The following is a 27,697-nucleotide window of genomic DNA, read 5'->3' as shown; positions in this document are numbered from 1 at the left end:
GTTTGGAAGAGTTTTGGTGGTTCCATACTTCTTCCATTTAAAAATGATGGAGGCCACTGTTTTCTTGGGAACCTTCGATGCTGCATACGTTTTTTTTGCGCCCTTCCCCATATCTGTGCATCGACAAAATCCTGTCTCGGAGCTCTACGGCCAATTCGACCTAATACAGTTTAAAATATACCAAAAACGATTTAGTCCAATCAACGTCAGCTAAATATGATGTGGCTTTCCATGGTACTGACTTCTCTCTGTGTGTGTGTGTGTGTGTGTGTGTGTGTGTGTGTGTGTGTGTGTGTGTGTGTGTGTGTGTGTGTGTGTGTGTGTGTGTGTGTGTGTGTGTGTGTGTGTGTGTGTGTGTGTGTGTGTGTGTGTGTGTGTGTGTGTGTGTGTGTGTGTGTGTGTGTGTGTGTGTGTGTGTGTGTGTGTGTGAAGCATGCCTGGGAGCGTATGTGCTTGCAAGTTTAAAAAAAAACATGTCTCACCCTACTTATAGAGAAACGCGAGCAATGCCATCCTCGTCTTTCATGTTGCCTGAACGTTCTATGACAGTCATATACAGTACACCCACGTTTCCCAAACCCGGTCCTGGGGACCCCAAGGGGTGCACGTTTTGGTTTTTGCCCTACACAGCTGTTTCAAATAATCAAGGCTTGATGATGAGTTCATTATTTGAATCAGCTGTGTAGTGTTAGGGCACAAACCAAAACATGCACCCCTTGGGGTCTCAAGGACTGAGTTTGGGAAACGCTGCAGTACATGCCTTTAGTTTTTGTTGTCCTCGGCTACCTGGCTAAAATGCTTGCTTGCTAGCCTAACTTCATTCTGTGGGTCTGCATTTTGAACTCCCATCCTCTCAGGCCAGGGGCACAATGTATAAATGTATGGTTGGATCAGACTTGCTATTATAGTCATTAGCCAGTAAGGAGAATGTCCAAATCCCTATCTCCATCCATGGCTAATTTAGGAATGGGTCGATTTTAGCTAGCTAGCCACCGGAGGACAACAACACAACGAGATGCAACAATGAAATGTTTTTCTGTCAATGACGTTTGAATTCTAGTGATGTGATTGGTGTGAAGCAAATTACAAAATGGCCTCCCTTGGCACTTTTTTTGGTGAGCAAGAACCATTCACAACTGAACTCAATCAGTTTAGCTCAACACAGATTTGCTATTATGTATTTATTTATTTTTTATCAAGGGAGGCCAAATGCCTGCTGGTTTCCATTGCATTCAATGTTACAGGCAGCAACAATGTCATACTGTTTTTGACCAGAACAGCATCAGATAGTTGGGCTACACATTCAAAGACAGAGGGGCATTGTTCCGCTCGCTCGGATGCTTTCTCCGGTGAGATACTTTCAGCCTCTTGCGAATAGAAGGAAAATGATGAAACACAGAGACAAATAGATACATTATTTTCTATGTATTTTTTTGTTGGTTAATTCTTTGGGGGGAGACTTCCCTTGGCATTCATGAATACACGCCACTGGCCTTTACTTCAATTTTTTGCCCCAGACCATTGAAGGGCTTCAAGGATAAGTATGTGATCCTTCTAACAAAGGCAACAATCTCATTGGTCGAAAAGCTTTTTTTTGTGTTACATAATATCTAGCCCTTATTCCCAAAAATGTCCTAGCATCATTGATTCAGAGAACTGCTGGCTATACATGATTGCAATGTCATCATGAGGTTTTACTCTGACTATAAAATGACGTTTTGTAAACGTTGGTTTAGCAACTAGAAAAAAAAATATTAATCTGGTTATAAACTGATTAACCATATAACAACCAAAGTTTGAAAACTTTCCCATTTGCAAATTGGTGTAAAAATATGTTTTTGAATGTTGAGCTTCCAATAAATACTACAATTTCTACTACTCCCACTACTAGCTAAGTCATTCACTGAGTGCAATTTCTCCTAAGACAAATATTTAATAACCACCACTGCTTCTATTGTTGTATAAACTCATACAATTGCTTCAGGCAGTCAAATACAAGCCTGTCCTTTCCGTAATCATAGGGTCTATTCTTCCAGTGTTCTCTAGTGACAGCCTATCAGGCATAGTGAAGCTATACACTCTCTATAGTGCAATACAGTACTTAACTCTCCGCACATAAGGAGAGGCACACAGAGAGCCAGGTTCTAATCAAGGAAATCAAACCGCACTTGGTCGACACTTGACAACCAGCTGTTCAAAGAAAAAGGAAAGCCTATCGCTCAGCTGACCTGGGCAGCACAGAGCGTATGGATAGACGAACACATAATGTACCATACGCTTCATGCCACGTGACATCCATGCATTCTATTCATTGTTGTTAATGTCTGCGCCATATGGAAGGGCTTGTCCAGTTCTGTTATCGTAAAGGCAAGTAAGACCTTCAGCCATTCATGCAGTGCGTACATCTCTGCTGAAGAAAAAAAACTGGGTTTGAAGCAATAACAGGCTAAATAAATTAGCTATGTTCAGCATACTGTATGTACTCATCAAATCAAATTTTATTTGTCACATGCTTCATTAACAGCAGGTGAAATGTTCATTTACGGGCTCTTCTCAACAATACACAGAGAGAAAAAAAGAGAAATAATAGAAAAATAATAACACAAGGAATAAATACACAATGAGTAATGATAACTTGGCTATATACATGGGGTAACAGTACCGAGTCGTGCCCTCTTCACGACTGTGTTGGTGTGTGTGGACCATGATAATTTCTTAGTGATGTGGACACCAAGGAACTTGAAGCTCTAGACCTGCTCCACTAAAGCCTCTTCGATCTGGATGGGGGCATGCTTAGCCCTCTGTTTCCTGTAGTCCACAATCAGCTCATTTGTCTTGCTGAAGCTGAGGAAGAGGTTGTTGTCCTGGCACCACACTGCCAGGTCTCTGACCTCCTCCCTGTAGGCTGTCTCATCGCTGTCGGCTTATCAGGCCTACCACTGTAGGAGAAAGGGAGAAAAGGAGGGGACTAAGCACGCACCCCTGAGGGGCCCCTGTGTTGAGGATCAGCGTGGTGAATGTGTTGTTGCCTACCCTCACCACCTGGGGGTGGCCCGTCAGGAAGTCCAGGATCCAGTTGCAGACGGAGGTGTTTAGTCCCAGAATCATTAGCTTATTGATGAGCTTTGAGGATACTATGGTGTTGAACGCTGAACTGTAGTCAATGAATAGCATTCTCACGTAGGTGTTCCTTTTGTCCAGGTGGGAAAGGGCAGTGTGGAGTGCAATAGAGATTGCATCATCCAAGCGTCGGAGCCAGTGTAGTACGATTCAATCTTAGTTCTGTATTGGCGCTTTGCCTGTTTGATGCTTTGTCGGAGGGCATAGCAGGATTTCTTATAAGCTTCCGGGTTAGAGTCCGCTCCTTGAAAGCGGAAGCTCTACCCTTTAGCTCAGTGTGAATGTTGCCTGTAATCCATGGCTTCCGGTTAGGGTATGTACGTACAGTCACTGCGGGGACGATGTCCTCGATGCACTTGTTGATAAAGCCAGTGACTGATTTGGTATAATTCTCAATTCCATCGGAAGAATCTCAGAACATATTTCTGTCTGTGCTAGCAAAACAGTCCTGTAGTTTGGCATCTGACCACTATTTCATAGACCGAGTCACTGGTGCTTCCTGCTTTAATTTGAGCTTGTAAGCAGGAATCAGAAAGATATAATTATGGTCAGATTTGCCAAATATAGTGTCATGTTTGTCATTTATTATCATGTCTTGTCCCTGTGCTCCCCATGCTATTCGTTTCCCTCTGCTGGTCTTATTTGGTTCTTTCCCTCCTTCTATTCCTCTCTCTCCCCCTCCCTCTCTCACTCTCTCGCTCTCTCTTCTCTCTATCGTTCCGTTCCTGCTCCCAGCTGTTCCTATTCCCCTAATCATCATTTAATCTTCCCACACCTGTTCCCGATCCTTTCCCCTGATTAGAGTCCCTATTTATTCCTTTGTGATCCGTTCCTGTCCCGTCGGTTCCTTGTTTTGTATTCACCATGCTGTGATTGTGTTTCGCCCTGTCCTGTCGTGTTTTTTGCCTTCATCAGATGCTGCGTGTGAGCAGGTGGCTCTATCAACTACGGCCTGCGCCTACCCGAAGCGACCTGCAGTCTGTGGCCGCTTCTCTAGTTATTCCCCTCTACAGACTAGAGGATTTTTGTTTTTCCCTGTTTGGATTTAAATAAACTCTGTTTCTGTTAAGTCGCTTTTGGGTCCTCTTTCACCTGCATGACAGAAGGAACCGACCAAGGAATGGACCCAGCGACTTCAGACGCTCGTTACACTGCCGTCGAGATCCAAGGAGCCATGCTCGGCAGACACGAGCAGGAATTGTCTGCTGCTCGCCATGCCGTGGAGAACCTGGCCGCTCAGGTTTCCGACCTCTCTGGACAGTTCCAGAGTCTACGTCTCGTGCCACCTGTTACTTCCTGGCCTGCCGAGCCTCCAGAACCTAGGGTTAATAACCCACCTTGCTACTCCGGGCAGCCCACTGAGTGCCGCTCCTTTCTCACGCAGTGTGAGATTGTGTTCTCTCTCCAACCCAACACATACTCTAGAGAGAGAGCTCGGGTTGCTTACGTCATTTCACTCCTTACTGGCCGGGCTCGAGAATGGGGCACAGCTATCTGGGAGGCAAGGGCTGATTGCTCTAACAAGTTCCAGAACTTTAAAGAGGAGATGATTCGGGTTTTTGACCGTTCAGTTTTTGGTAGGGAGGCTTCTAGGGCCCTGGCTTCCTTATGCCAAGGTGAACGGTCCATAACGGATTATTCTATTGAGTTTCGCACTCTTGCTGCCTCTAGTGAGTGGAACGAGCCGGCGCTGCTCGCTCGTTTTCTGGAGGGACTCCACGCAGTGGTTAAGGATGAGATTCTCTCCCGGGAGGTTCCTTCAGATGTGGACTCTTTGATTGCTCTCGCCATCCGCATAGAACGACGGGTAGATCTTCGTCACCGGGCTCGTGGAAGAGAGCTCGCATCAACGGTGTTTCCCTGCTCCGCATCGCAACCATCTCCCTCCTCTGGCTTTGAGACTGAGCCCATGCAGCTGGGAGGGATTCGCATCTCGACTAAGGAGAGGGAACGGAGGATCACCAACCGCCTGTGCCTCTATTGCGGAGTTGCTGGACATTTTGTTAATTCATGTCCAGTAAGAGGCCAGAGCCCATCAGTAAGCGGAGGGCTACTGGTGAGCGCTACTACTCTGGTCTCTTCATCTAGATCTTGTACTACTATGTCGGTCCATCTACGCTGGACCGGTTCGGGTGCTACATGCAGTGCCTTGATTGACTCTGGGGCTGAGGGTTGTTTCATGGACGAAGCATGGGTTCGGAAACATAACATTCCTTTCAGACCGTTAGACAAGCCTACGCCCATGTTTGCCTTAGATGGTAGTCATCTTCCCAGTATCAGATTTGAGACACTACCTTTAACCCTCACAGTATCTGGTAACCACAGTGAGACTATTTCTTTTTTGATTTTCCGTTCACCGTTTACACCTGTTGTTTTGGGTCATCCCTGGCTAGTATGTCATAATCCTTCTATTAATTGGTCTAGTAATTCTATCCTATCCTGGAACGTTTCTTGTCATGTGAAGTGTTTAATGTCTGCCATCCCTCCCGTTTCTTCTGTCCCTACTTCCCAGGAGGAACCTGGCGATTTGACAGGAGTGCCGGAGGAATATCATGATCTGCGCACGGTCTTCAGTCGGTCCCGAGCCAACTCCCTTCCTCCTCACCGGTCGTATGATTGTAGTATTGATCTCCTTCCGGGGACCACTCCTCCTCGAGGTAGACTATACTCTCTGTCGGCTCCCGAACGTAAGGCTCTCGAGGATTATTTGTCTGTGTCTCTTGACGCCGGCACCGTAGTGCCTTCTTCCTCTCCGGCCGGGGCGGGGTTCTTTTTTGTTAAGAAGAAGGACGGTACTCTGCGCCCCTGCGTGATTATCGAGGGCTGAATGACATAACGGTTAAGAATCGTTATCCGCTTCCCTTATGTCATCAGCCTTCGAGATTCTGCAGGGAGCCAGGTGCTTTACTAAGTTGGACCTTCGTAACGCTTACCATCTCGTGCGCATCAGAGAGGGGGACGAGTGGAAAACGGCGTTTAACACTCCGTTAGGGCATTTTGAGTACCGGGTTCTGCCGTTCGGTCTCGCCAATGCGCCAGCTGTTTTTCAGGCATTAGTTAATGATGTTCTGAGAGACATGCTGAACATTTTTGTTTTTGTCTATCTTGACGATATCCTGATTTTTTCTCCGTCACTCAAGATTCATGTTCAGCACGTTCGACGTGTTCTACAGCGCCTTTTAGAGAATTGTCTCTACGTAAAGGCTGAGAAGTGCTCTTTTCATGTCTCCTCCGTTACTTTTCTCGGTTCCGTTATTTCCGCTGAAGGCATTCAGATGGATTCCGCTAAGGTCCAAGCTGTCAGTGATTGGCCCGTTCAAGGTCACGTGTCGAGTTGCAGCGCTTTTAGGTTTCGCTAATTTCTATCGGCGTTTCATTCGTAATTTCGGTCAAGTTGCTGCCCCTCTCACAGCTCTTACTTCTGTCAAGACGTGTTTTAAGTGGTCCGGTTCCGCCCAGGGAGCTTTTGATCTTCTAAAAGAACGTTTTACGTCCGCTCCTATCCTCGTTACTCCTGACGTCACTAGACAATTCATTGTCGAGGTTGACGCTTCAGAGGTAGGCGTGGGAGCCATTCTATCCCAGCGCTTCCAGTCTGACGATAAGGTTCATCCTTGCGCTTATTTTTCTCATCGCCTGTCGCCATCTGAGCGCAACTATGATGTGGGTAACCGTGAACTGCTCGCCATCCGCTTAGCCCTAGGCGAATGGCGACAGTGGTTGGAGGGGGCGACCGTTCCTTTTGTCGTTTGGACAGACCATAAGAACCTTGAGTACATCCGTTCTGCCAAACGACTTAATGCCCGTCAAGCTCGTTGGGCGTTGTTTTTCGCTCGTTTCGAGTTTGTGATTTCTTACCGTCCGGGTAGCAAGAACACCAAGCCTGATGCCTTATCCCGTCTGTTTAGTTCTTCTGTGGCTTCTACTGATCTCGAGGGATTCTTCCTTATGGGCGTGTTGTCGGGTTGACAGTCTGGGGAATTGAAAGACAGGTTAAGCAAGCACTCACGCACACTGCGTCGCCGCGCGCTTGTCCTAGTAACCTCCTTTTCGTTCCTGTTTCCACTCGTCTGGCTGTTCTTCAGTGGGCTCACTCTGCCAAGTTAGCTGGTCATCCCGGTGTTCGAGGCACTCTTGCGTCTATTCGCCAGCGCTTTTGGTGGCCGACTCAGGAGCGTGACACGCGCCGTTTCGTGGCTGCGTGTTCAGACTGCGCGCAGAAGAAGTCTGGTAATTTTTTTTCTGCTTCTGCTCCTGGTCTTGCTGGGTCTCAGTCTGTTCCCTGCCATCGCATCTCTCCTGTTCTTGTTCCTGCCCTTGCTGTGTCTCAGTCTGTCCCTAGTTCTCATTTTTTTTTTAGAGTAGTACCCTAGTTTCCCTTTTTATCGTTTTTCGTTACGGTCCTGAGGAGAGGAGTTGGGTTCTGTCTCGGGACGTGCTGGACCGTTCACTCATCGATGATTTCCTCCGTTGCCGCCAGGATTCCTCCTCGAGTGCGCCAGGAGGCGCTCGGTGAGTGGGGGGGTACTGTCATGTTTGTCATTTATTATCATGTCTTGTCCCTGTGCTCCCCATGCTATTCGTTTCCCTCTGCTGGTCTTATTTGGTTCTTTCCCTCCTTCTATTCCTCTCTCTCCCCCTCCCTCTCTCACTCTCTCGCTCTCTCTTCTCTCTATCGTTCCGTTCCTGCTCCCAGCTGTTCCTATTCCCCTAATCATCATTTAATCTTCCCACACCTGTTCCCGATCCTTTCCCCTGATTAGAGTCCCTATTTATTCCTTTGTGATCCGTTCCTGTCCCGTCGGTTCCTTGTTTTGTATTCACCATGCTGTGATTGTGTTTCGCCCTGTCCTGTCGTGTTTTTTGCCTTCATCAGATGCTGCGTGTGAGCAGGTGGCTCTATCAACTACGGCCTGCGCCTACCCGAAGCGACCTGCAGTCTGTGGCCGCTTCTCTAGTTATTCCCCTCTACAGACTAGAGGATTTTTGTTATTCCCTGTTTGGATTTAAATAAACTCTGTTTCTGTTAAGTCGCTTTTGGGTCCTCTTTCACCTGCATGACATATAGGGCGAGGAAGAGCTTTGTATGCGGATAATATGGAATTTTGTTATCAATGTTCATACATTTCAATTAATCTTCTCGGTCTGCAACCCAGAGTTTGTTAAGGTTCAAGTTTAAATGAAATAGACTGAATTCCCAGCTTACAATAGACAAAATGTTTATTCACGAGCACACTCTCCAGTTCATTATACAAAGACATCCAGTTTATACCATGCTCCTTACTTATGCACACACATGCACACGAACAATAGGAGATGTATCTTCTTCCCCAGAGTTCTCACCACTGTATATCACTACCCAGCCGACAGTTCCATTCCCCCGAGATTAGGGAAACCCGGAGGGGTACTCCATGTCCTATCAGTTCTAGCCGGGTCGGTTCAAACACAGATGAATTGTTCTCTGTGTTTTCTTAGGCACAGACACACACACATTCCTCTCTTTCCCAGTCCAGCCTAGTTGGACTTATGTTTAATATTTTTAATATTCCTTATACATGCTACATAACCTATAATCCCTAATGGTTAAGTTTCAGGGTAGAATTATTTAATCATTATCTGTAAACTTATACATTATTTTATCAGTGGCTCTGTGTGCAAAAAGGTGATCAAGAATGATTTTCCCTCTGTTTGCGCATTTAACATGCTGATAGAAATGAGGTAAAACTGATTTAAGTTTCCCTGCATTAAAAGTCCCCGGCCACTAGGAGTGCTGCCTTTGGGTGAGCGGTTTCCTGTTTGCTTATATCCTTATACAGCTGACTGATTGTGGGCTTAGTGCCAGCATCTGTGGTTGTAAATAAACTGTCATGTTTGTCATTTATTGTCATGTCTTGTCCCTGTGCTCCCCATGCTATTCGTTTCCCTCTGCTGGTCTTGTTTGGTTCTATCCCTCTCTCTCCCCCTCCCTCTCTCACTCTCTCGCTCTCTCTTCTCTCTGTCGTTCCGTTCCTGCTCCCAGCTGTTCCTATTCCCCTAATCATCATTTAGTCTTCCCACACCTGTTCCCGATCCTTTCCCCTGATTAGAGTCCCTATTTATTCCTTTGTGATCCGTTCCTGTTCCGTCGGTTCCTTGTATTGTATTCACCATGCTGTGATTGCGTTTCGCCCTGTCCTGTCGTGTTTTTGCCGTGATTGTGTATCACCCTGTCCTGTCGTGTTTTGTGCCTTCATCAGACGCTGCGTGTGAGCAGGTGTCTCAGTCGACTACGGCCTGCGCCTACCCGGGGCGACCTGCAGTCTGTGGCCGCTTCTCCAGTTGTTTTCCCTCTACAATCTAGAGGATTTCTGTTATTCCGTTTTGAACATTAATAAACTCTGTTTCTGTTAAGTCGCGTTTGGGTCCTCGTTCACCTGCATGACAGAAGGAACCGACCAAGGAATGGACCCAGCGACTTCAGACGCTCGTTACACTGCCGTCGAGATCCAAGGAGCCATGCTCGGCAGACACGAGCAGGAATTGTCCGCTGCTCGCCAGGCCGTGGAGAACCTGGCTGCTCAGGTTTCCGACCTCTCTGGACAGTTCCAGAGTCTACGTCTCGTGCCACCTGTTACTTCCTGGCCTGCCGAGCCTCCAGAACCTAGGGTTAATAACCCACCTTGCTACTCCGGGCAGCCCACTGAGTGCCGCTCCTTTCTCACGCAGTGTGAGATTGTGTTCTCTCTCCAACCCAACACATACTCTAGAGAGAGAGCTCGGGTTGCTTACGTCATTTCACTCCTTACTGGCCGGGCTCGAGAATGGGGCACAGCTATCTGGGAGGCAAGGGCTGTTTGCTCTAACGATTTCCAGAACTTTAAAGAGGAGATGATTCGGGTTTTTGACCGTTCAGTTTTTGGTGGGGAGGCTTCTAGGGCCCTGGCTTCCTTATGCCAAGGTGAACGGTCCATAACGGATTATTCCATTGAGTTTCGCACTCTTGCTGCCTCTAGTGAGTGGAACGAGCCGGCGCTGCTCGCTCGTTTTCTGGAGGGACTCCACGCTGTGGTTAAGGATGAGATTCTCTCCCGGGAGGTTCCTTCAGATGTGGACTCTTTGATTGCTCTCGCCATCCGCATAGAACGACGGGTAGATCTTCGTCACCGGGCTCGTGGAAGAGAGCTCGCATCAACGGTGTTTCCCTGCTCCGCATCGCAACCATCTCCCCCCTCTGGCTTTGAGACTGAGCCCATGCAGCTGGGAGGGATTCGCATCTCGAATAAGGAGAGGGAACGGAGGATCACCAACCGCCTGTGTCTCTATTGTGGAGTTGCTGGACATTTCGTTAATTCATGTCCAGTAAAAGCCAGAGCTCATCTGTAAGCGGAGGGCTACAGGTGAGCGCAACTACTCAAGTCTCTCCATCAAAGTCCTGTACTACTTTGTCGGTCCACCTACGCTGGACCGGTTCGGGCGCTACATGTAGTGCCTTGATAGACTCTGGGGCTGAGGGTTGTTTCATGGACGAAGCATGGGTTCGGAAACATGACATTCCTTTCAGAGAGTTAGATAAGCCTACGCCCATGTTCGCCTTAGATGGTAGTCATCTTCCCAGTATCAGATTTGAGACACTACCTTTAACCCTCACAGTATCTGGTAACCACAGTGAGACTATTTCTTTTTTGATTTTCCGTTCACCGTTTACACCTGTTGTTTTGGGTCATCCCTGGCTAGTATGTCATAATCCTTCTATTAATTGGTCTAGTAATTCTATCCTATCCTGGAACGTTTCTTGTCATGTGAAGTGTTTAATGTCTGCCATCCCTCCCGTTTCTTCTGTCCCTACTTCTCAGGAGGAACCTGGCGATTTGACAGGAGTGCCGGAGGAATATCATGATCTGCGCACGGTCTTCAGTCGGTCCCGAGCCAACTCCCTTCCTCCTCACCGGTCGTATGATTGTAGTATTGATCTCCTTCCGGGGACCACTCCTCCTCGAGGTAGACTATACTCTCTGTCGGCTCCCGAACGTAAGGCTCTCGAGGATTATTTGTCTGTGTCTCTTGACGCCGGTACCATAGTGCCTTCTTCCTCTCCGGCCGGGGCGGGGTTTTTTTGTTAAGAAGAAGGACGGTACTCTGCGCCCCTGCGTGGATTATCGAGGGCTGAATGACATAACGGTTAAGAATCGTTATCCGCTTCCCCTTATGTCATCAGCCTTCGAGATTCTGCAGGGAGCCAGGTGCTTTACTAAGTTGGACCTTCGTAACGCTTACCATCTCGTGCGCATCAGAGAGGGGGACGAGTGGAAAACGGCGTTTAATACTCCGTTAGGGCATTTTGAGTACCGGGTTCTGCCGTTCGGTCTCGCCAATGCGCCAGCTGTTTTTCAGGCATTAGTTAATGATGTTCTGAGAGACATGCTGAACATTTTGTTTTTGTCTATCTTGACGATATCCTGATTTTTTCTCCGTCACTCGAGATTCATGTTCAGCACGTTCGACGTGTTCTACAGCGCCTTTTAGAGAATTGTCTCTACGTAAAGGCTGAGAAGTGCTCTTTTCATGTCTCCTCCGTTACTTTTCTCGGTTCCGTTATTTCCGCTGAAGGCATTCAGATGGATTCCGCTAAGGTCCAAGCTGTCAGTGATTGGCCCGTTCCAAGGTCACGTGTCGAGTTGCAGCGCTTTTTAGGTTTCGCTAATTTCTATCGGCGTTTCATTCGTAATTTCGGTCAAGTTGCTGCCCCTCTCACAGCTCTTACTTCTGTCAAGACGTGTTTTAAGTGGTCCGGTTCCGCCCAGGGAGCTTTTGATCTTCTAAAAGAACGTTTTACGTCCGCTCCTATCCTCGTTACTCCTGACGTCACTAGACAATTCATTGTCGAGGTTGACGCTTCAGAGGTAGGCGTGGGAGCCATTCTATCCCAGCGCTTCCAGTCTGACGATAAGGTTCATCCTTGCGCTTATTTTTCTCATCGCCTGTCGCCATCTGAGCGCAACTATGATGTGGGTAACCGTGAACTGCTCGCCATCCGCTTAGCCCTAGGCGAATGGCGACAGTGGTTGGAGGGGCGACCGTTCCTTTTGTCGTTTGGACAGACCATAAGAACCTTGAGTACATCCGTTCTGCCAAACGACTTAATGCCCGTCAAGCTCGTTGGGCGTTGTTTTTCGCTCGTTTCGAGTTTGTGATTTCTTACCGTCCGGGTAGCAAGAACACCAAGCCTGATGCCTTATCCCGTCTGTTTAGTTCTTCTGTGGCTTCTACTGATCCCGAGGGGATTCTTCCTTATGGGCGTGTTGTCGGGTTAACAGTCTGGGGAATTGAAAGACAGGTTAAGCAAGCACTCACGCACACTGCGTCGCCGCGCGCTTGTCCTAGTAACCTCCTTTTCGTTTCCTGTTTCCACTCGTCTGGCTGTTCTTCAGTGGGCTCACTCTGCCAAGTTAGCGGGTCATCCCGGTGTTCGAGGCACTCTTGCGTCTATTCGCCAGCGCTTTTGGTGGCCGACTCAGGAGCGTGACACGCGCCGTTTCGTGGCTGCCTGTTCGGACTGCGCGCAGACTAAGTCGGGTAACTCTCCTCCTGCCGGTCGTCTCAGACCGCTCCCCATTCCTTCTCGACCATGGTCTCACATTGCCTTAGACTTCATTACCGGTCTGCCTTTGTCTGCGGGGAAGACTGTGATTCTGACGGTTGTCGATAGGTTCTCTAAGGCGGCACATTTCATTCCCTCGCTAAACTTCCTTCCGCTAAGGAGACGGCACAAATCATTATTGAGAATGTATTCAGAATTCATGGCCTCCCGTTAGACGCCGTTTCAGACAGAGGTCCGCAATTCACGTCACAGTTTTGGAGGGAGTTCTGTCGTTTGATTGGTGCGTCCGTCAGTCTCTCTTCCGGGTTTCATCCCCAGTCTAACGGTCAAGCAGAGAGGGCCAATCAGACGATTGGTCGCATACTACGCAGCCTTTCTTTCAGAAACCCTGCGTCTTGGGCAGAACAGCTCCCCTGGGCAGAATACGCTCACAATTCGCTTCCTTCGTCTGCTACCGGGTTATCTCCGTTTCAGAGTAGTCTGGGTTACCAGCCTCCTCTGTTCTCATCCCAGCTTGCCGAGTCCAGCGTTCCCTCCGCTCAAGCGTTTGTCCAACGTTGTGAGCGCACCTGGAGGAGGGTGAGGTCTGCACTTTGCCGTTACAGGGCACAGACGGTGAGAGCCGCCAATAAACGCAGGATTAAGAGTCCAAGGTATTGTTGCGGCCAGAGAGTGTGGCTTTCCACTCGCAACCTTCCTCTTACGACAGCTTCTCGTAAGTTGACTCCGCGGTTCATTGGTCCGTTCCGTGTCTCCCAGGTCGTCAATCCTGTCGCTGTGCGACTGCTTCTTCCGCGACATCTTCGTCGCGTCCATCCTGTCTTCCATGTCTCCTGTGTTAAGCCCTTTCTTCGCACCCCGTTCGTCTTCCCTCCCCCCTCCCGTCCTTGTCGAGAGCGCACCTATTTACAAGGTACATAAAATTATGGACATGCGTTCTCGGGGACGGGGTCACCAATACCTAGTGGATTGGGAGGGTTACGGTCCTGAGGAGAGGAGTTGGGTTCCGTCTCGGGACGTGCTGGACCGTTCGCTCATCGATGATTTCCTCCGTTGCCGCCAGGATTCCTCCTCGAGTGCGCCAGGAGGCGCTCGGTGAGTGGGGGGTACTGTCATGTTTGTCATTTATTGTCATGTCTTGTCCCTGTGCTCCCCATGCTATTCGTTTCCCTCTGCTGGTCTTGTTTGGTTCTATCCTCTCTCTCCCCCTCCCTCTCTCACTCTCTCGCTCTCTCTTCTCTCTGTCGTTCCGTTCCTGCTCCCAGCTGTTCCTATTCCCCTAATCATCATTTAGTCTTCCCACACCTGTTCCCGATCCTTTCCCCTGATTAGAGTCCCTATTTATTCCTTTGTGATCCGTTCCTGTTCCGTCGGTTCCTTGTATTGTATTCACCATGCTGTGATTGCGTTTCGCCCTGTCCTGTCGTGTTTTTGCCGTGATTGTGTATCACCCTGTCCTGTCGTGTTTTGTGCCTTCATCAGACGCTGCGTGTGAGCAGGTGTCTCAGTCGACTACGGCCTGCGCCTACCCGAAGCGACCTGCAGTCTGTGGCCGCTTCTCCAGTTGTTTTCCCCTCTACAATCTAGAGGATTTCTGTTATTCCGTTTTGAACATTAATAAACTCTGTTTCTGTTAAGTCGCGTTTGGGTCCTCGTTCACCTGCATGACATAAACAGCCAGGAAAAATATAAATGGAATCTATCTTGGCAAATAGTGTGGTCTACAGCTTATTATGAGATACTCTACTTCAGGCGAGCAATATCTAGAGCTTTCCTTAGATTTCGTTGCACCAACTGTTGTTTACAAATATACACAGACCGCCCACCTCGTCTTACCAGAGTGTGCTGTTCTATCTAGCCGGTGCAGCGTATACTCCTCAATGCCATTGGAAGAACCCCAGAACATATTTCAGTCTGTGCTAGCAAAGCAGTCCTGTAGTTTAGCATCTGCTTCATCTGACCACGTTTTTATAGACCGAGACACTGGTGCTTCCTGCTTTATTATGCTTGTAAGCAGGAATCAGGAGGATAGAATTATGGTCAGATTTGCCAAATGGAGGGCTAGGTAGAGCTTTGTATGCGTCTCTGTGTGTGGAGTAAAAGCGTTCTAGAATTCTTTCCTTTCTGGTTGCACATTTAACATGCTGATAGAAATGAGATCAAACTGATTTAAGTTTCCCTGCATTAAAGTCCCCGGCCACTAGGATGGCTGCCTCTGGATAAGCGTTTTCCTGTTTGATTATGGCAGTATACAGCTCATTGAGTGCGATTTTAGTGCCAACATCAGTCTGTGGTGGTATGTAGACACCTACGAAAAATGCAGATGAAATCTCTCTCTGTAGAATTTTTTTAACCTAGGCAAGTCAGTTAAGAACAAATTCTTATTTACAATGACAGCCTAGGAACAGTGGGTTAACTGCCTTATCCAGGGGCAGAACGACAGATTTTTACCTTGTCAGTTCGGGGATTCGATCTAGTAACCTTTCAGTTACTGGCCCAATGCTCTAACCACTTAGATATCTGCCACCCCACCAAGATAGTGTGGTCTACAGCTTATCATGAGATACTCCGCCTCAGGCGAGCAAAACCTTGAGACTTCCTTAGATTTCATGCACCAGCTGTTGTTTACATATATGCATAGGCCCCAGCCCCATGTCTTACCAGAGGCTGCTGTTCTATTATGCCGATAGAGTGTATAATCTGCCAGCTGTATGTTCTTAATGTCGTCGTTCAGCCACAACTCGGTGAAACATAAGATATTACAGTTTTTAATGTTCCGTTGGTAGAATATACATGTTTTCAGTTCGTCCCATTTATTTTCCAGCGTTTGAACATTAGCTAGCAGGACGGAAGGCAAAGGCAGATTAAGCACTCGTTGCCTGATCCTCACATGGCACATGTTTCCTGCTCCAGCGAATGCCGGGGATCTGGGCCTGGTCGGGTGTCTGTAGTATCTCCTTCCCATCCGACTCATTGAAGAAATAACTTGTTGTTGAGTAATCGCAGTTACAGCTCTTTTTCGGTCATAAAAGATTATGTACAAAACAACTTTCGAACAACGTGAAAAAACAAACAAAATAGCATGGTTCGTTAATGAGCCGATAAGACGGCAGCCATCCCCTCTGGCGCCATCTTTCTGATTTCATGGCTACAGATCTGAGTTCCAAGGGGCGATAGTCATTTAGACAGGTTACCTTGGTGTTCTTGGGCACAGGGGCTATGGTGATCTGCTTGAAACATGTAGGTATTACAGACTGGATCAGGAAGGGGTTGAAAATGTCAGTGACCTCCCGGGTGTTGCAGTGGTTAAGGGCGCTGTACTGCAGCGCCAGCTGTGCCATCAGAGACTCTGGGTTCGCGCCAGGCTCAGTCGTAACTGGCCGCGACTGGGCGGTCCGTGGGGCGACGCACAATTGGCCTAGCGTCGTCAAGGTTAGGGAGGGCTTGGCCGGTAGGGATGTCCTTGTCTCATCTTGCACCAGCGACTCCTGTGGCGGGCCGGGCGCAGTGCGCACTAACCAAGGTTGCCAGGTGCACGGTGTTTCCTCCGACACATTGGTGCGGCTGGCAGTGCGGCTTGGTTGGGTTGTGTATCGGAGGACGCATGACTTTCAACCTTCGTCTCTCCCGAGCCCGTAGCGATGAGACAAGATAGTAGCTACTAAAACAATTGGATACTATGAAATTGGGGAGAAAAAGGGGTAAAATTCAACAGCTCATGCTCTGCGTATGCATCTTGGTAATTATTCTGGCCCTGCGGCCTTGTGAATGTTGACCTTGTTTAAAGGTCTTACTCACATCGTCTACGGAGAGTGTGATCACACAGTCGTCCAGAACAGCTGGTGTTCTCATGCATGGTTCAGTGTTGCTAGCCTCGAAGCGAGCATATAAGGTATTTAGCTCGTCTGGTAGGCTCACGTCACTGGACATCTCATGGCTTGTTTTCCCGTTGTAATCCGTGATAGTTTTTTATATATATGTTATCCTGGGAGGCTTGCTGGGCACACTAACACACACACACACACACACACATGCACGAGCACACACATCAGCTGTCACATCAACCACTGCAGGCTTGTCTGCTGACAGGGTGTCTGAAATCATGTTCAGCTCGGCTGTCTCCACCCGCTGTCAGTCAACTAGGCTAAAAAGATTGGGTGTGGACATGCAGAACAAATCCCTCACCACTAAAAACGGAGGAACTTAAGATTCAAGACACATCACTATTAGATAATCAAGAACTTAGTATTTAGAATACATGCACTGCAAAAAGTTGTACATTCAAACTGTTAACGGTTTTTGACTGTAAGAGTTGGTAAAAAAACCTGGTGTTTGTAACTAGTTTGTAACTAGTTGATTATGATTTTAAAAGTTTAAAAAAAGTGTCACATGCTTCAAATACAACAAGCCCAACAATACAGAGTTAAAAAATTATAATAAAAAGTCAAATAGTAACACAAGAGGAATAAAATACACAAGAATGCAGCTATATACAGGAAGTACCAGTACCAGATCAATGTGCAGGGGTATGAGGTGTTTGAGGTAGACATGTACATGAAGGCAGGACTAGGCATCAGAATATATAATAAGACTACAATACAGATCAGAGTAGAGCAGCATATTATGCGTGTAAAAATGTGTATGTGTGTGTGTTTATGTTGCTGGTCTGGGTGTGTGTGTTATGCTTGTGGGTGCATATGTACTGTAGTGTATGTGCAATTTAAGGCAGACAAAAGAAGACACTCTCAGTCCACCAGCGTCCACCAGGACACAACAGCCCCAGACACATAGATACAGCTCTCTGCTCTCAACAAGCAGAAACTCTGTCCTTTCCTGAGACCAACCAGGTATGTCCCAAATGGAACCCTTTTCCCTATTTTGTACACTAGGGCTCTGGTCAAAAGTAGCACACTATGTTGTAGGGTCCCGATTTGAACGCAGCCCAGGTCTTTCAAATATCCCAATACTAGTCCACCTAGGCTAGGGGCTGCTCCAAGTCTCTCTCACACAGATTGTAATCAAAAGAAGTAAGGAGTTGGAGAAAACTCCTCACGCTTACTCGCTAGTTAGTTTGCCTTTCTCCCTTGTTTCTGACTAGGGACATTGGGTAGATTGGTGCATGTAATGTAACGTAGCAGTAGCCTCGGGTTGAGGAAGTTTCGTTTTCTGGTACTTGTTTCTGTGTTGTACAATGTAATGAGTTCATACGCAATGCTTGAGACATTCATAAGCACCCCACAAGCATTCGTGTGTACTGAATGAAACCACCAAAATAGATATGGAGTTTGCTCTAATGTGGCAGATTGCTGTAACTGAACGTACGGTACAAACGAATGGTCCCTTACAGTGAGCATTTATTTATGAATGCTTAAGTGGTATTTATGCAGTGCTTGTGAATGCTTTGCATAGTCATTCTCAACAGTCTTGGTGGCAATGCGTTAAAAGGGGGGAATTGTGAGGGTTTTGTAGGTGAATTGGATGTTGTAGCTGACACATGCGCCTTGGTGTTGTATCTGCACCGTTTACTGCAGAACTCCTGACTGTAGTTTCAAGTTTCATTAGTTGTGTGCACAGGATACACATTGTATACACCGTCCAATTACATGCTTACTTGCAAGTCCCTTCTTGACAATGCAACAACAATAAGAAATAATAAGATAAGAGTACGAACGTAAAGAAAATGCTCAGTAGGGCCTCCAGAGCGGCCCAGCGGTCTAAGGCACCGCTTCACATTGCTAGCTGCGTCACTACAGATCCTGGTTTGATTACCGGGCTGTGTCGCAGCCGGCCACATGCATGCTGACACGGTCGCCAGTTGTACGGTGTTTCCTCCGACACATTGGTACGGCTGACTTCCGTCTTAAGAGTGCATTGTGTCAAGAAGCCTGGCCGGGTTGTGTTTCGGAGGACACACGGCTCTTGACCTTCGCCTCTCCCTAGTCCATACTGTAACTACCAATTGGAGGAGAAAAATAGGGTAATTATTTTATTTTTTACATTTGCTCAGTTGAATAGAATAAACATTTTAGCATAAGTATAATACAGGAAGCTACCATTTTTTGTCCAATATTTACACGTGTTTTGGGGAAAGGGGGATTGGGTGAACGTTTTTACTCTGTGCAGTATTTGGCAATATGAGTCTGGAAGCAGCAGTTGCGATGTGTGTGTAATGTGAATGTGTGTGCCTGTGCGTATGTGGATGAGTGTATATCTGTATGGGTGTGTGCGTGAGTGAGTGCATGTGTGCTAAGGTGTGGAGAGTCCGTGCAGGTGGTCAGTCCAGTTCAAGTGTTCAGCTGTCTGATGACTTGTAGATAGAAACGGTCTCTGAGCCTGTTGGTATCAGACCTCATGCTGCCCGAGCGAGTGAACATTTTATGGCTGGAGTGTCTGGGATACTTGGTGATGCTACAGGCCTTCCACAGGCACCGTTTCAAGTTGATGTCCTGGATGGGTAGGAGTAAGGTCCCAGTGGAGGGACTTGCAATTCCAGTACCAGGCTGTGATGCAACCGGTCAATACATTCTTGATGGTGCAGCGGTAGTATTTGGACAGGACGCGGGGTGGCATGCCAAAATTCTTCAGCCGCCTTTGAAGGTAGAGATGATGTTGCGCCCTCTTACACAAGAGTGGTGGTGTTGTTGGTCCATGTCAATCAATCAAGTAAATGTATTTATAAAGCCCTTTTTACATCAGCCAATGTCACAAAGTGCTATACAGAAAACTAGCCTAAAACCCCAAACAGAAAGCAATGCAGATTTAGAAGGGCGGTAGCTCGGAAAAACTCCCTAGAAAGGCAGGAACCTAGGAGGAAACCTAGAGAGGAACCAGGCTCTGAGGGGTGGCCATTCCTCTTTTGGCTGTGCCATACATGGCCAAGTTGTTCAAAAGTTCAGAAATGACCAACAGGGTCAAATAATAATAATAATCACAGTGGTTGTAGAGGGTGCAACAGGTCAGCACCTCAGGAGCAAATGTCAGTTGGCTTTTCATAGCTGAGCATTCAGAGTTAGAGACAGCAGGTTCGGCAGAGAGAGAGATTCGAAAACAGCAGGTCCGGGACAAGGTAGCAAGTCCGGTGAGCAGGTTAGGGTTCCATAGCCGCAGGCAGAACAGTTGAAACTGGAGCAGCAGCACGACCAGGTGGACTGGGGACAGCAATGAGTCATCAGGCCAGGTAGTCCCTGAGGCATGGTCCCAGGACTCAGGTCCTCCGGGAGGGGAGGGGAGGGAGAGGGAGAGAGAGAATTAGAGGGAGCATACTTAAATTCACACAGGACACTGGATCAGACAGGAGAAATACTCGATATAACATATATAATACTAGATATAACAGACTGACCCTAGCCCCCGACACAAACTACTGCAGCATAAATTCTGGAGGCTGAGATAAGAAGGGTTGGGTATTACACAAGATTAAGTTAAGTTCCTCAGTTAGGTGGTTAACCGATTTTTGTACTCCAACGTCCTTGGGTAGGTGGAGGGAGTCTGGAAGGGCATTTAGGAATCTTTCGGTTGTCCGAGAATTTATAGCACGGCTTTTGATGATCCTTGGTTGGGTCTAAGCAGGTTATTTTTTGCAATTGCAAACGTTTAAAAATCTGCACTTAAAAATATCTGTACTTATTGGAGGCACAGACACTGTTTCATCCTTTCCTACACTTAAATTACGTTTGCCTAACGAATGCCCCTGAAGCTGGGCTTGCAGCACAGTTATCCTCGCCATAAGGCGATATTTCTCCTGTATATTATGAGTACAGCTTCTGCAGTCAGATTGTATAATATTAATGTTACTACTTAGCTTCGACTGGTGGAGGTCCTGCAGAAACATGTCGAAATAAATATATGAAAAAAGGAAAAATGTAAAACGGTTATTAAAAATGAGAAAATAAAAACCATAATGTTGTCAGCTAGCTAGGTAACGTTAGCAACAAACCGTTCAGCAGCAAGTAAACAAGTCCACAAGTTGTGACTGGACTGTCAAGTCCTCAGCGATGCGGATGCCAAGGAACTTAAAACTGCTGACTCTTTCTACTGCAGCCCCGTTGATGTGGATCGGGGCATGTTCCCTCCTCTGATTCCTAAAGTCAACATTCAACTCCGTTGTTTTGCTGATGTTGAGGGAGAGGTTGTTGTCTCGTCATTGTTGGTTATCAGGCCTTCAACCGCGGTGTCCTGTGTCTTTTGGATGTATGCGTTTACATACACATGAGTTCTGATGTTGTCATGTCAACTTTTGGGTTCAGGAAATGTGTGGGAAATAGTGTGCAATCCAAATGCATTGCCAACAAAATCACCAGCCTTATACCCTTCTACGATAAGCATGACAGATAATATGCAACTGCTACTTTTTGTGAATACGATGAAACAGTATCATCTTATTTTAGGATTTGTTGTCTCATACACACACACACACACACACACACACACACACACACACACACACACACACACACACACACACACACACACACACACACACACACACACACACACACACACACACACACACACACACACACACACACACACACACACACACACACACACACACACACACACACACACACTTCATTGAACATGTCAGGAAACTCAGCCAGTGGTGATGAATGGACCAGTTTAATCTGAATAGTCTGGTAAAGGCAGTTTGGCTACAGTTTCAGGGTCCATAAAAGGGCCCTTTGAAGTGAAGTGGCCTTTGTATTATGAAAGGTGCAGTTTATAAACAGAGGGAGAAAATGGGAGCTTTAAGAAGACTAATGGAGGAGGAGCACAAAGGCTTTAACCTTACAGCATCCATGAAGCAACGGTGAAAGAGTGACATTAGACTTCTTCATGTGCCACTTTATGTGCCACTTCTGTCAAAAGAAGAACATGGTGATGACAGAGTGTTTGAATTGGAGAATGCTCACATAATAGGCTGGACCTCTCTCTCTCTTTCTCCTTCACTGTCATGTCTGTCTTGGTATTTAAGTCTTTTGTTTCTATATTTCTCTCAGCCTCTTCAACTTCTTTCTTTCTTTCCCTCGCTCTCTCCCCTCTCTCTCTTCATCTACATGCTCTCTCTCTCTTTCTCTCGGACCCTTTCCTAGTCCCTACTTCTCTCTCTCCCCCCTTTCCTCTGGGAGTGATTTCACACCTTTCCCTCCCATCTCTCTTCAGGGTAGGCTATTTTCTCCGGGTTCATGCCGTGAGATGGGTTTTCTCTGTCTGACAGGCAGTACTCCGAGAGCTCTACTTGTTCCCAGCTGTCAACAGAGACAAGGGAAAAGGGCTGTTGACAGTTCAACTGGGAGTGTGTGCTCACTGTCCTGTCATCTGGGATTTTGGGACAAGAATCTGTCTGGGCCAAGGGAGCCAAGGGAGACAAGGGTCAGTTGGCAGGATACGCCTCAGGTGCTAATTTGCGGCGGCAATTCACACCTGCACATATTCCATTAAAATCGGTAGGCGAGATGTCGTCTTCGATCAGACCCGGCAAGTGGATAACTGATCCGGACCGAACGGACCCCTTTCCCCATCAGACCTGGCGTTTGGATCTCTCTCTCTTGCGCAGTATTCAATTTGGGCCTAGCTCGTTTCTCCTCTGTCAGGAGCACCTTATCCAAAAATGTGCCAAGTGTAATAAAAGTGTGATAGGTTTTGGGTCGGCGTCCTGAATTGGCATCACTTTGGCACCGGTGCGGAAATTTTCCTCCGAGATTGGTTCACTGGCATGTGGGGAGTGAGGGTGAATTTTAAATGTATGACCTCATGAAAATATGTCAATCTCCTCTTCTCTGGCTTTGCTCCTCTCTCCCCCACTCCCCCCTCCACCCTCTTCTTCCCTCCCTATTACACAGCTTAAAAAAGGTAAAGGAGTCGAGGTGTGAATCACCTTAGCTCTGCAGGCAATTATTCTACCAGTGTATAAGGAATTGGTTCAAACCCTCTTTCTTCCTCCTTCCCTCTCTCATCCTCCTTTCCCTGTCTCCCTTCTTCCTTCCAGCCCTGTCAAGCTCCACAGCCCACCAATTAATGCAACTCATGGCCCTCTAGGCCGTCACTGTGCAGGAGTGATGTTCCTCTGCCTAGTGGTTACACTGCACAGAACAGGGACTGCTCCTCTCCAAACCCTGCCTGCCAGGCTGCCAAGTACCTGGAGGACCATGATCGTGAAGCTCCAATGGGGATGCAGCTTGCCTGACAGAGTCTGTTTGATGGAGCAGAGAGTCTGGGGAAAGAAGAACGGGCCGGTCAAGTAGTGCACTATATAGGGAATAGGGTGCCATTTGGGACACACCTACACTCCACTGCCATTTGGCCACAAAGCTTTTTTAATACCTTTAATACTAATATTATACACGATACAGAGAGGGATTATAAAAGGGTATAGGTCCAAACCATATGAGACAAGTCAGTTAAATCATGCAATAGGTATAATGATAGTGTATTGTATCCATTTTGCCCGTGGCGATTAAATGTACACATGAAAATTTCAATATCGGGCCATAAAATGACAAGGAACATCACAAATTCAAACTGTAATGAAAAACAAAGAATAATATACAAATCAATGTGTGTTATTCTTAGACCCTATAATATCTGAATCGTCGTTTTCTCTTGCAGTAGCATATCCCACCCTCACCGCCAGAATCTAAAGACAGGAAACAAATGGAGTTTTGGAGGGGTTGCCGATTTGTATTCAACTTCTTGGACTTTCAAACAAGCATCCTTCTGCCAGGTGTCTGAGGCAGATAGCTGATGGTTAGTCCTAGCGCTTAAGAGAAATTAAAGCTGATGTGCCCGGCTAGCGGTATGGCACGAAGCCGTGAGAAACAATTACAATGCCTACCCGTTCATGATGGGAAGACAACGTCGCTGGTCAACGTGCTAAGAGCTAGGATAGCTCTCTCCTAGCTCTCTTCGTAAATGTGCCAAAGTCCTTTTGCCCATTGCGTCTCCAGCCGATCAGAAAATGGCTGCCGTCAGCTTTTGGTCGGTTGAAGTTGTGTCAAAGGCGGAACCTCCGTGGCAGGGCTGCATGAAAAGTCATGATTGCGCACCTGCTTAGTGCAAATTGATAATAATTGGAGGGATGTCGTGCATACTCAGTTTTCCCAAGGGTAAATTGCTTTGTCCTGTCAATAGTTGGTTTGAGAGGAGAACATTGTTGCATTGCTATCATTGGTAGCATTCTATGTTAATTGTAAATGTGACAATATGACAATATGAAGTGTGTGTGTCAGTGGATGTGTGTGTGTGTGACAGAGAGAGAAGAGAGACAGAGATCGAAGGAAGGAAAGAAAGAAAGAGATCAGCTACATATCTATTTATGGCCCTATGTGGGCATGTGTAGGCATGATTTTATGTGTCCGTTTGTGTGTGTTCAAATAGCCCAGTGTTGGTTTAGTGACAGTGTGGGTTTGCTTTGCTTTCGGTTGGCACCGATCTGACATTTTCGCAGAGCCGTAATAGTTAGCACTGATGGCTGCCTTAGAATCACACTCTATAATCTGCACCACATGAGTACTACAGTACAGATTGCATAGCAATGCTGACCGGACACCTTATACCTACAGTTGTAACCATGTCAGCAAGCTGGGTCACTGCATCGAGATAACCCACAGCTCAATTATGGCACAAGGATGAGCAGTGAGCAGCACACCTCTGGGCTGAGCCAGAGGGGATGAGTGCATGAGGTAGCTAATGCACATGAATTAAGCCATTTGGCTATGCACTATGTGGGGGAAGAAAACTTTGGGATACTGCAAATATTAACATGTACCCCAGAAATGGGGGTCAGTTCCATGTTGGACATGGCACCTCTCTGTACGAAATACAATTGCCTAGGGTTGAGAGGAAATTGACACCGAAACCCAGCAGCAAACACCCGTAAATGGCCTCTACCGTTGTTAGCTTAGCACTCTGAAAGAGTCAACATTCACTCTTGTGGCTCTTCACCTTCAAGGAGACCCCTTAAACTCTGTCCACATTTCGTGGGGTTCTATCTGTGCAAGAGCTGCGCAAAGCTTAAAATATGAGCTTCTGCGCTGCGCTACACTGAGCTTGTGCATTCGACGCAGCACAATCACCCACTGTACAATGGAAAGCTCAGATGTTCAAGGCTTAAGCTAACTTCCGGAGACTGTCAATTGTTCCATTCGTAAACAATAGGAATACCTATCGCAACATCAACGGGTATGACACAAAAATACTTATCTACTGTTCTTTCTGAATAATCACTACGATGCTCCAAGGCAAATAACAAGAGAAAAGTAATAAGGAATTTATGAACACATTATATCCCCCTGCTTCTAGCCCAGCATTTGGTTTGTGACAGTGGGGGTTTGTAGGGACCATGTTAGAAACCGGTTTAAAAAAAAGCAATAAGGCATTTTGGGGGTTTGTGGTATATGGCCAATATCCAGGCACTCTGCTTTGTGTCGTGCCTAAGAACCACCCTTAGCTGTGGTATATTGGCATTGTACTACACACCCCAAAAAATGCCCAAAATGTTAGGAATCCCTCTCTACTCATGGCCACATCATATATATCATTGAAATCTGCTCAAATGTCATTTTACACCAACTCACAGAACCATTTAACCAAGATGTAGTTAAATAAGCAGCGGTGACATTGACTAGCAGCAGGGGGGTGGAGACGGGAGGATGCAGAGGGGGGGGGATTCTCCAGGGGCCTGCAAGTGACTGGAAACCTTCAAGAGCCTCCTGCCAGGAACATAACATGCTCTCGAGTGGTGACGCGCCAGATGCCTTGTCACCTTTTGATAAGTAATCATGGGAAAGTCACTCCGCTGACCCGTCTGCTGCATAGCGCTGTCTGTGACGTCACCGTTTTTGATAATATCATTATATAGGATATACCTTGTACAGTATATGCCTCCTCATATATCTACTTTGTGACTGAGATATGGGGAAAGGGGAGTACACAATCAATGGTATATATACCATACATTCCGAGTTTGGGAATATTGGAATGTTTTTCAATCAAGCACTGTGATGTCATATGCATAGGGATGTCAGTATAACATTTACTGATGATATTATGATACATGACATACCATAGGGCATATGCTGCAGCACCAGTTCATACTGTCACTGACATCTGGAATAGTGAGTAGATCATCAATGTTATTACACATCGTCTTTGGGACCGTTGATGACATTTGACTTTTGAGAAATGACATTTCAGGTATGTACTAAACACAGACTGTATTCTTCCCCCAGAGTCGAAGCTTGGTTCACAAAGTACTTGCTGACTGCCTCTTTAAGCGATAGTTACAGTTTGCATGGCGGGATGAGATTGACGAACGATAATTAGAGAAGGGTCAAAGAAAACAAAAAAAGGCAGGATGTCTTTGAGGACCATCACTTATTTTCATACATTCATCATGGTTCCTTTTGATGTTGGAATTCCAATTCATTTACGATCAGGAGAGATGGGCCGGGGGAGAGATAAAGGATATGAGAGTTTTGTAGACCACTCACTTTTAGAGTGTATTACCCTGTCAAGCACAACACTGCTCAAGTATGACTCAAGCTGTCTCTTCTTTGATGATCTAAGGAAGGCTGCCAGGCTGTTCAGCAAAAGATCAAATGACCTGGGCTTTGAATCCCAGGGGAGTCTTACAACGGCCTAAAGCCTTGTGTTCGTATGTGTGTGCGGACATTGATTTCTTTACAACATAGTAGTGATTCCTGTATATTAATGTACAGTACAGTGCATGTGTGCAGTTTTCTTCTGGAGTACATCTGATATTATTGTCTATGGGTGGAAATATATGACGTGCCCTGAAAAACCCACAACATGTTGGATTAAATGGACAGGCCTACATTTTAAACAGAGCAGGTATTTTTGGTTGGGTGTGGGGCGACGTGAGCTGGAATTGAAGTACCGCCAGTTGCTTTTAATATTCTCCTTCCGCAGCTCTCTGTCTCTTTGCCTCCCTCTCTCTCTCTCTCTCTCTCTCTCTCTCTCTCTCTCTCTCTCTCTCTCTCTCTCTCTCTCTCTCTCTCTCTCTCTCTCTCTCTCTCTCTCTCTCTCTCTCTCTCTCTCAGTTTTTTCCATTTCCCTTTCTCTGTCTCTCAGTCTCTCATCACCCACTCTCTCCTTCACTCCCCCATAGAGAGTACAGAAGGGGCATGCAGTTAGCGGTACACTACCGTCAACCGCACAGGCTGCATTTTCACTAAAAATAGCTTGACTCGTGGCACAGTCCAAGACATGACCCCAGGTGAGAGGAGCTCAGAGCGTAAATTAAAATATGTGTTTCAGGGAAGGTCGTCCTTGCAAGTTCGACTGACAGGCAAGCGAGTGTGAAACCCAGTGGACTTTTTTTTTAAAGTGAGCACTTAACTGGGGCTATCAGCCTTGCTCAAAGCCTTGCAGTCCCAAAACATGACATCACATATGTGATGGGTCTCTTGTTTGGGGAATGAAGCTCTGATGGGCAACGGCTTCTGTTTATTCATAAAGACGTAGTGAATCAAATGACGCATTGCGCTTTTAAGGTATCGAATTGTAGAACAGGGAGACGTGAGAAACATTTGACCATTTTAGGTATTGAATAGAATGGGGATGCATTGTATTTCAGCCCATCTGATGATGGTTCTGTGTCTCTTCTGTCAGGTGATGGGAACCCCAAGGAGAGCAGCCCTTTCATCAACAGCAGTGAAGCCACAGAGAAGAGCCAGCAATACGATGGCAAACATATGGCTCTGTTTGAGGTATGTATAGATACACACACACACACACACACACACACACACACACACACACACACACACACACACACACACACACACACACACACACACACACACACACACACACACACACACACACACACACACACACACACACACACACACACACACACACATGCAGGAACGAATGCACAGACAGACGGACGGGCGGACGGACGGACAGACACCTACTCATGCATATGCAACCAAAGCCAACTGTATGATGACCAGAGTATGGTCCTGCCTGTGAGAC

At 46.9% G+C, this 27,697-nt stretch overlaps 1 protein-coding gene across 3 annotated transcripts in view; it reads left to right on the top strand.

Annotated features, from left to right (window-relative positions):
- LOC124003767 (solute carrier family 12 member 5-like) overlaps positions 1 to 27,697 on the top strand; it is a 328,893-nt gene that overhangs the window by 178,058 nt on the left and 123,138 nt on the right. For all 3 annotated transcript variants that reach the window (XM_046312326.1, XM_046312327.1, XM_046312328.1), the window contains exon 2: positions 27,329 to 27,426. In XM_046312326.1, coding sequence (XP_046168282.1) covers positions 27,329 to 27,426 — 98 coding nt within the window. The remainder of the gene's footprint in view (positions 1 to 27,328; positions 27,427 to 27,697) is intronic.

The sequence above is a fragment of the Oncorhynchus gorbuscha genome, linkage group LG18, assembly GCF_021184085.1.
Source record: "Oncorhynchus gorbuscha isolate QuinsamMale2020 ecotype Even-year linkage group LG18, OgorEven_v1.0, whole genome shotgun sequence".
Classification (NCBI taxonomy): domain Eukaryota; kingdom Metazoa; phylum Chordata; class Actinopteri; order Salmoniformes; family Salmonidae; genus Oncorhynchus; species Oncorhynchus gorbuscha.
Note: the sequence above shows the minus strand (reverse complement) of the source record. Positions and strands in the feature narration are given on the sequence as shown.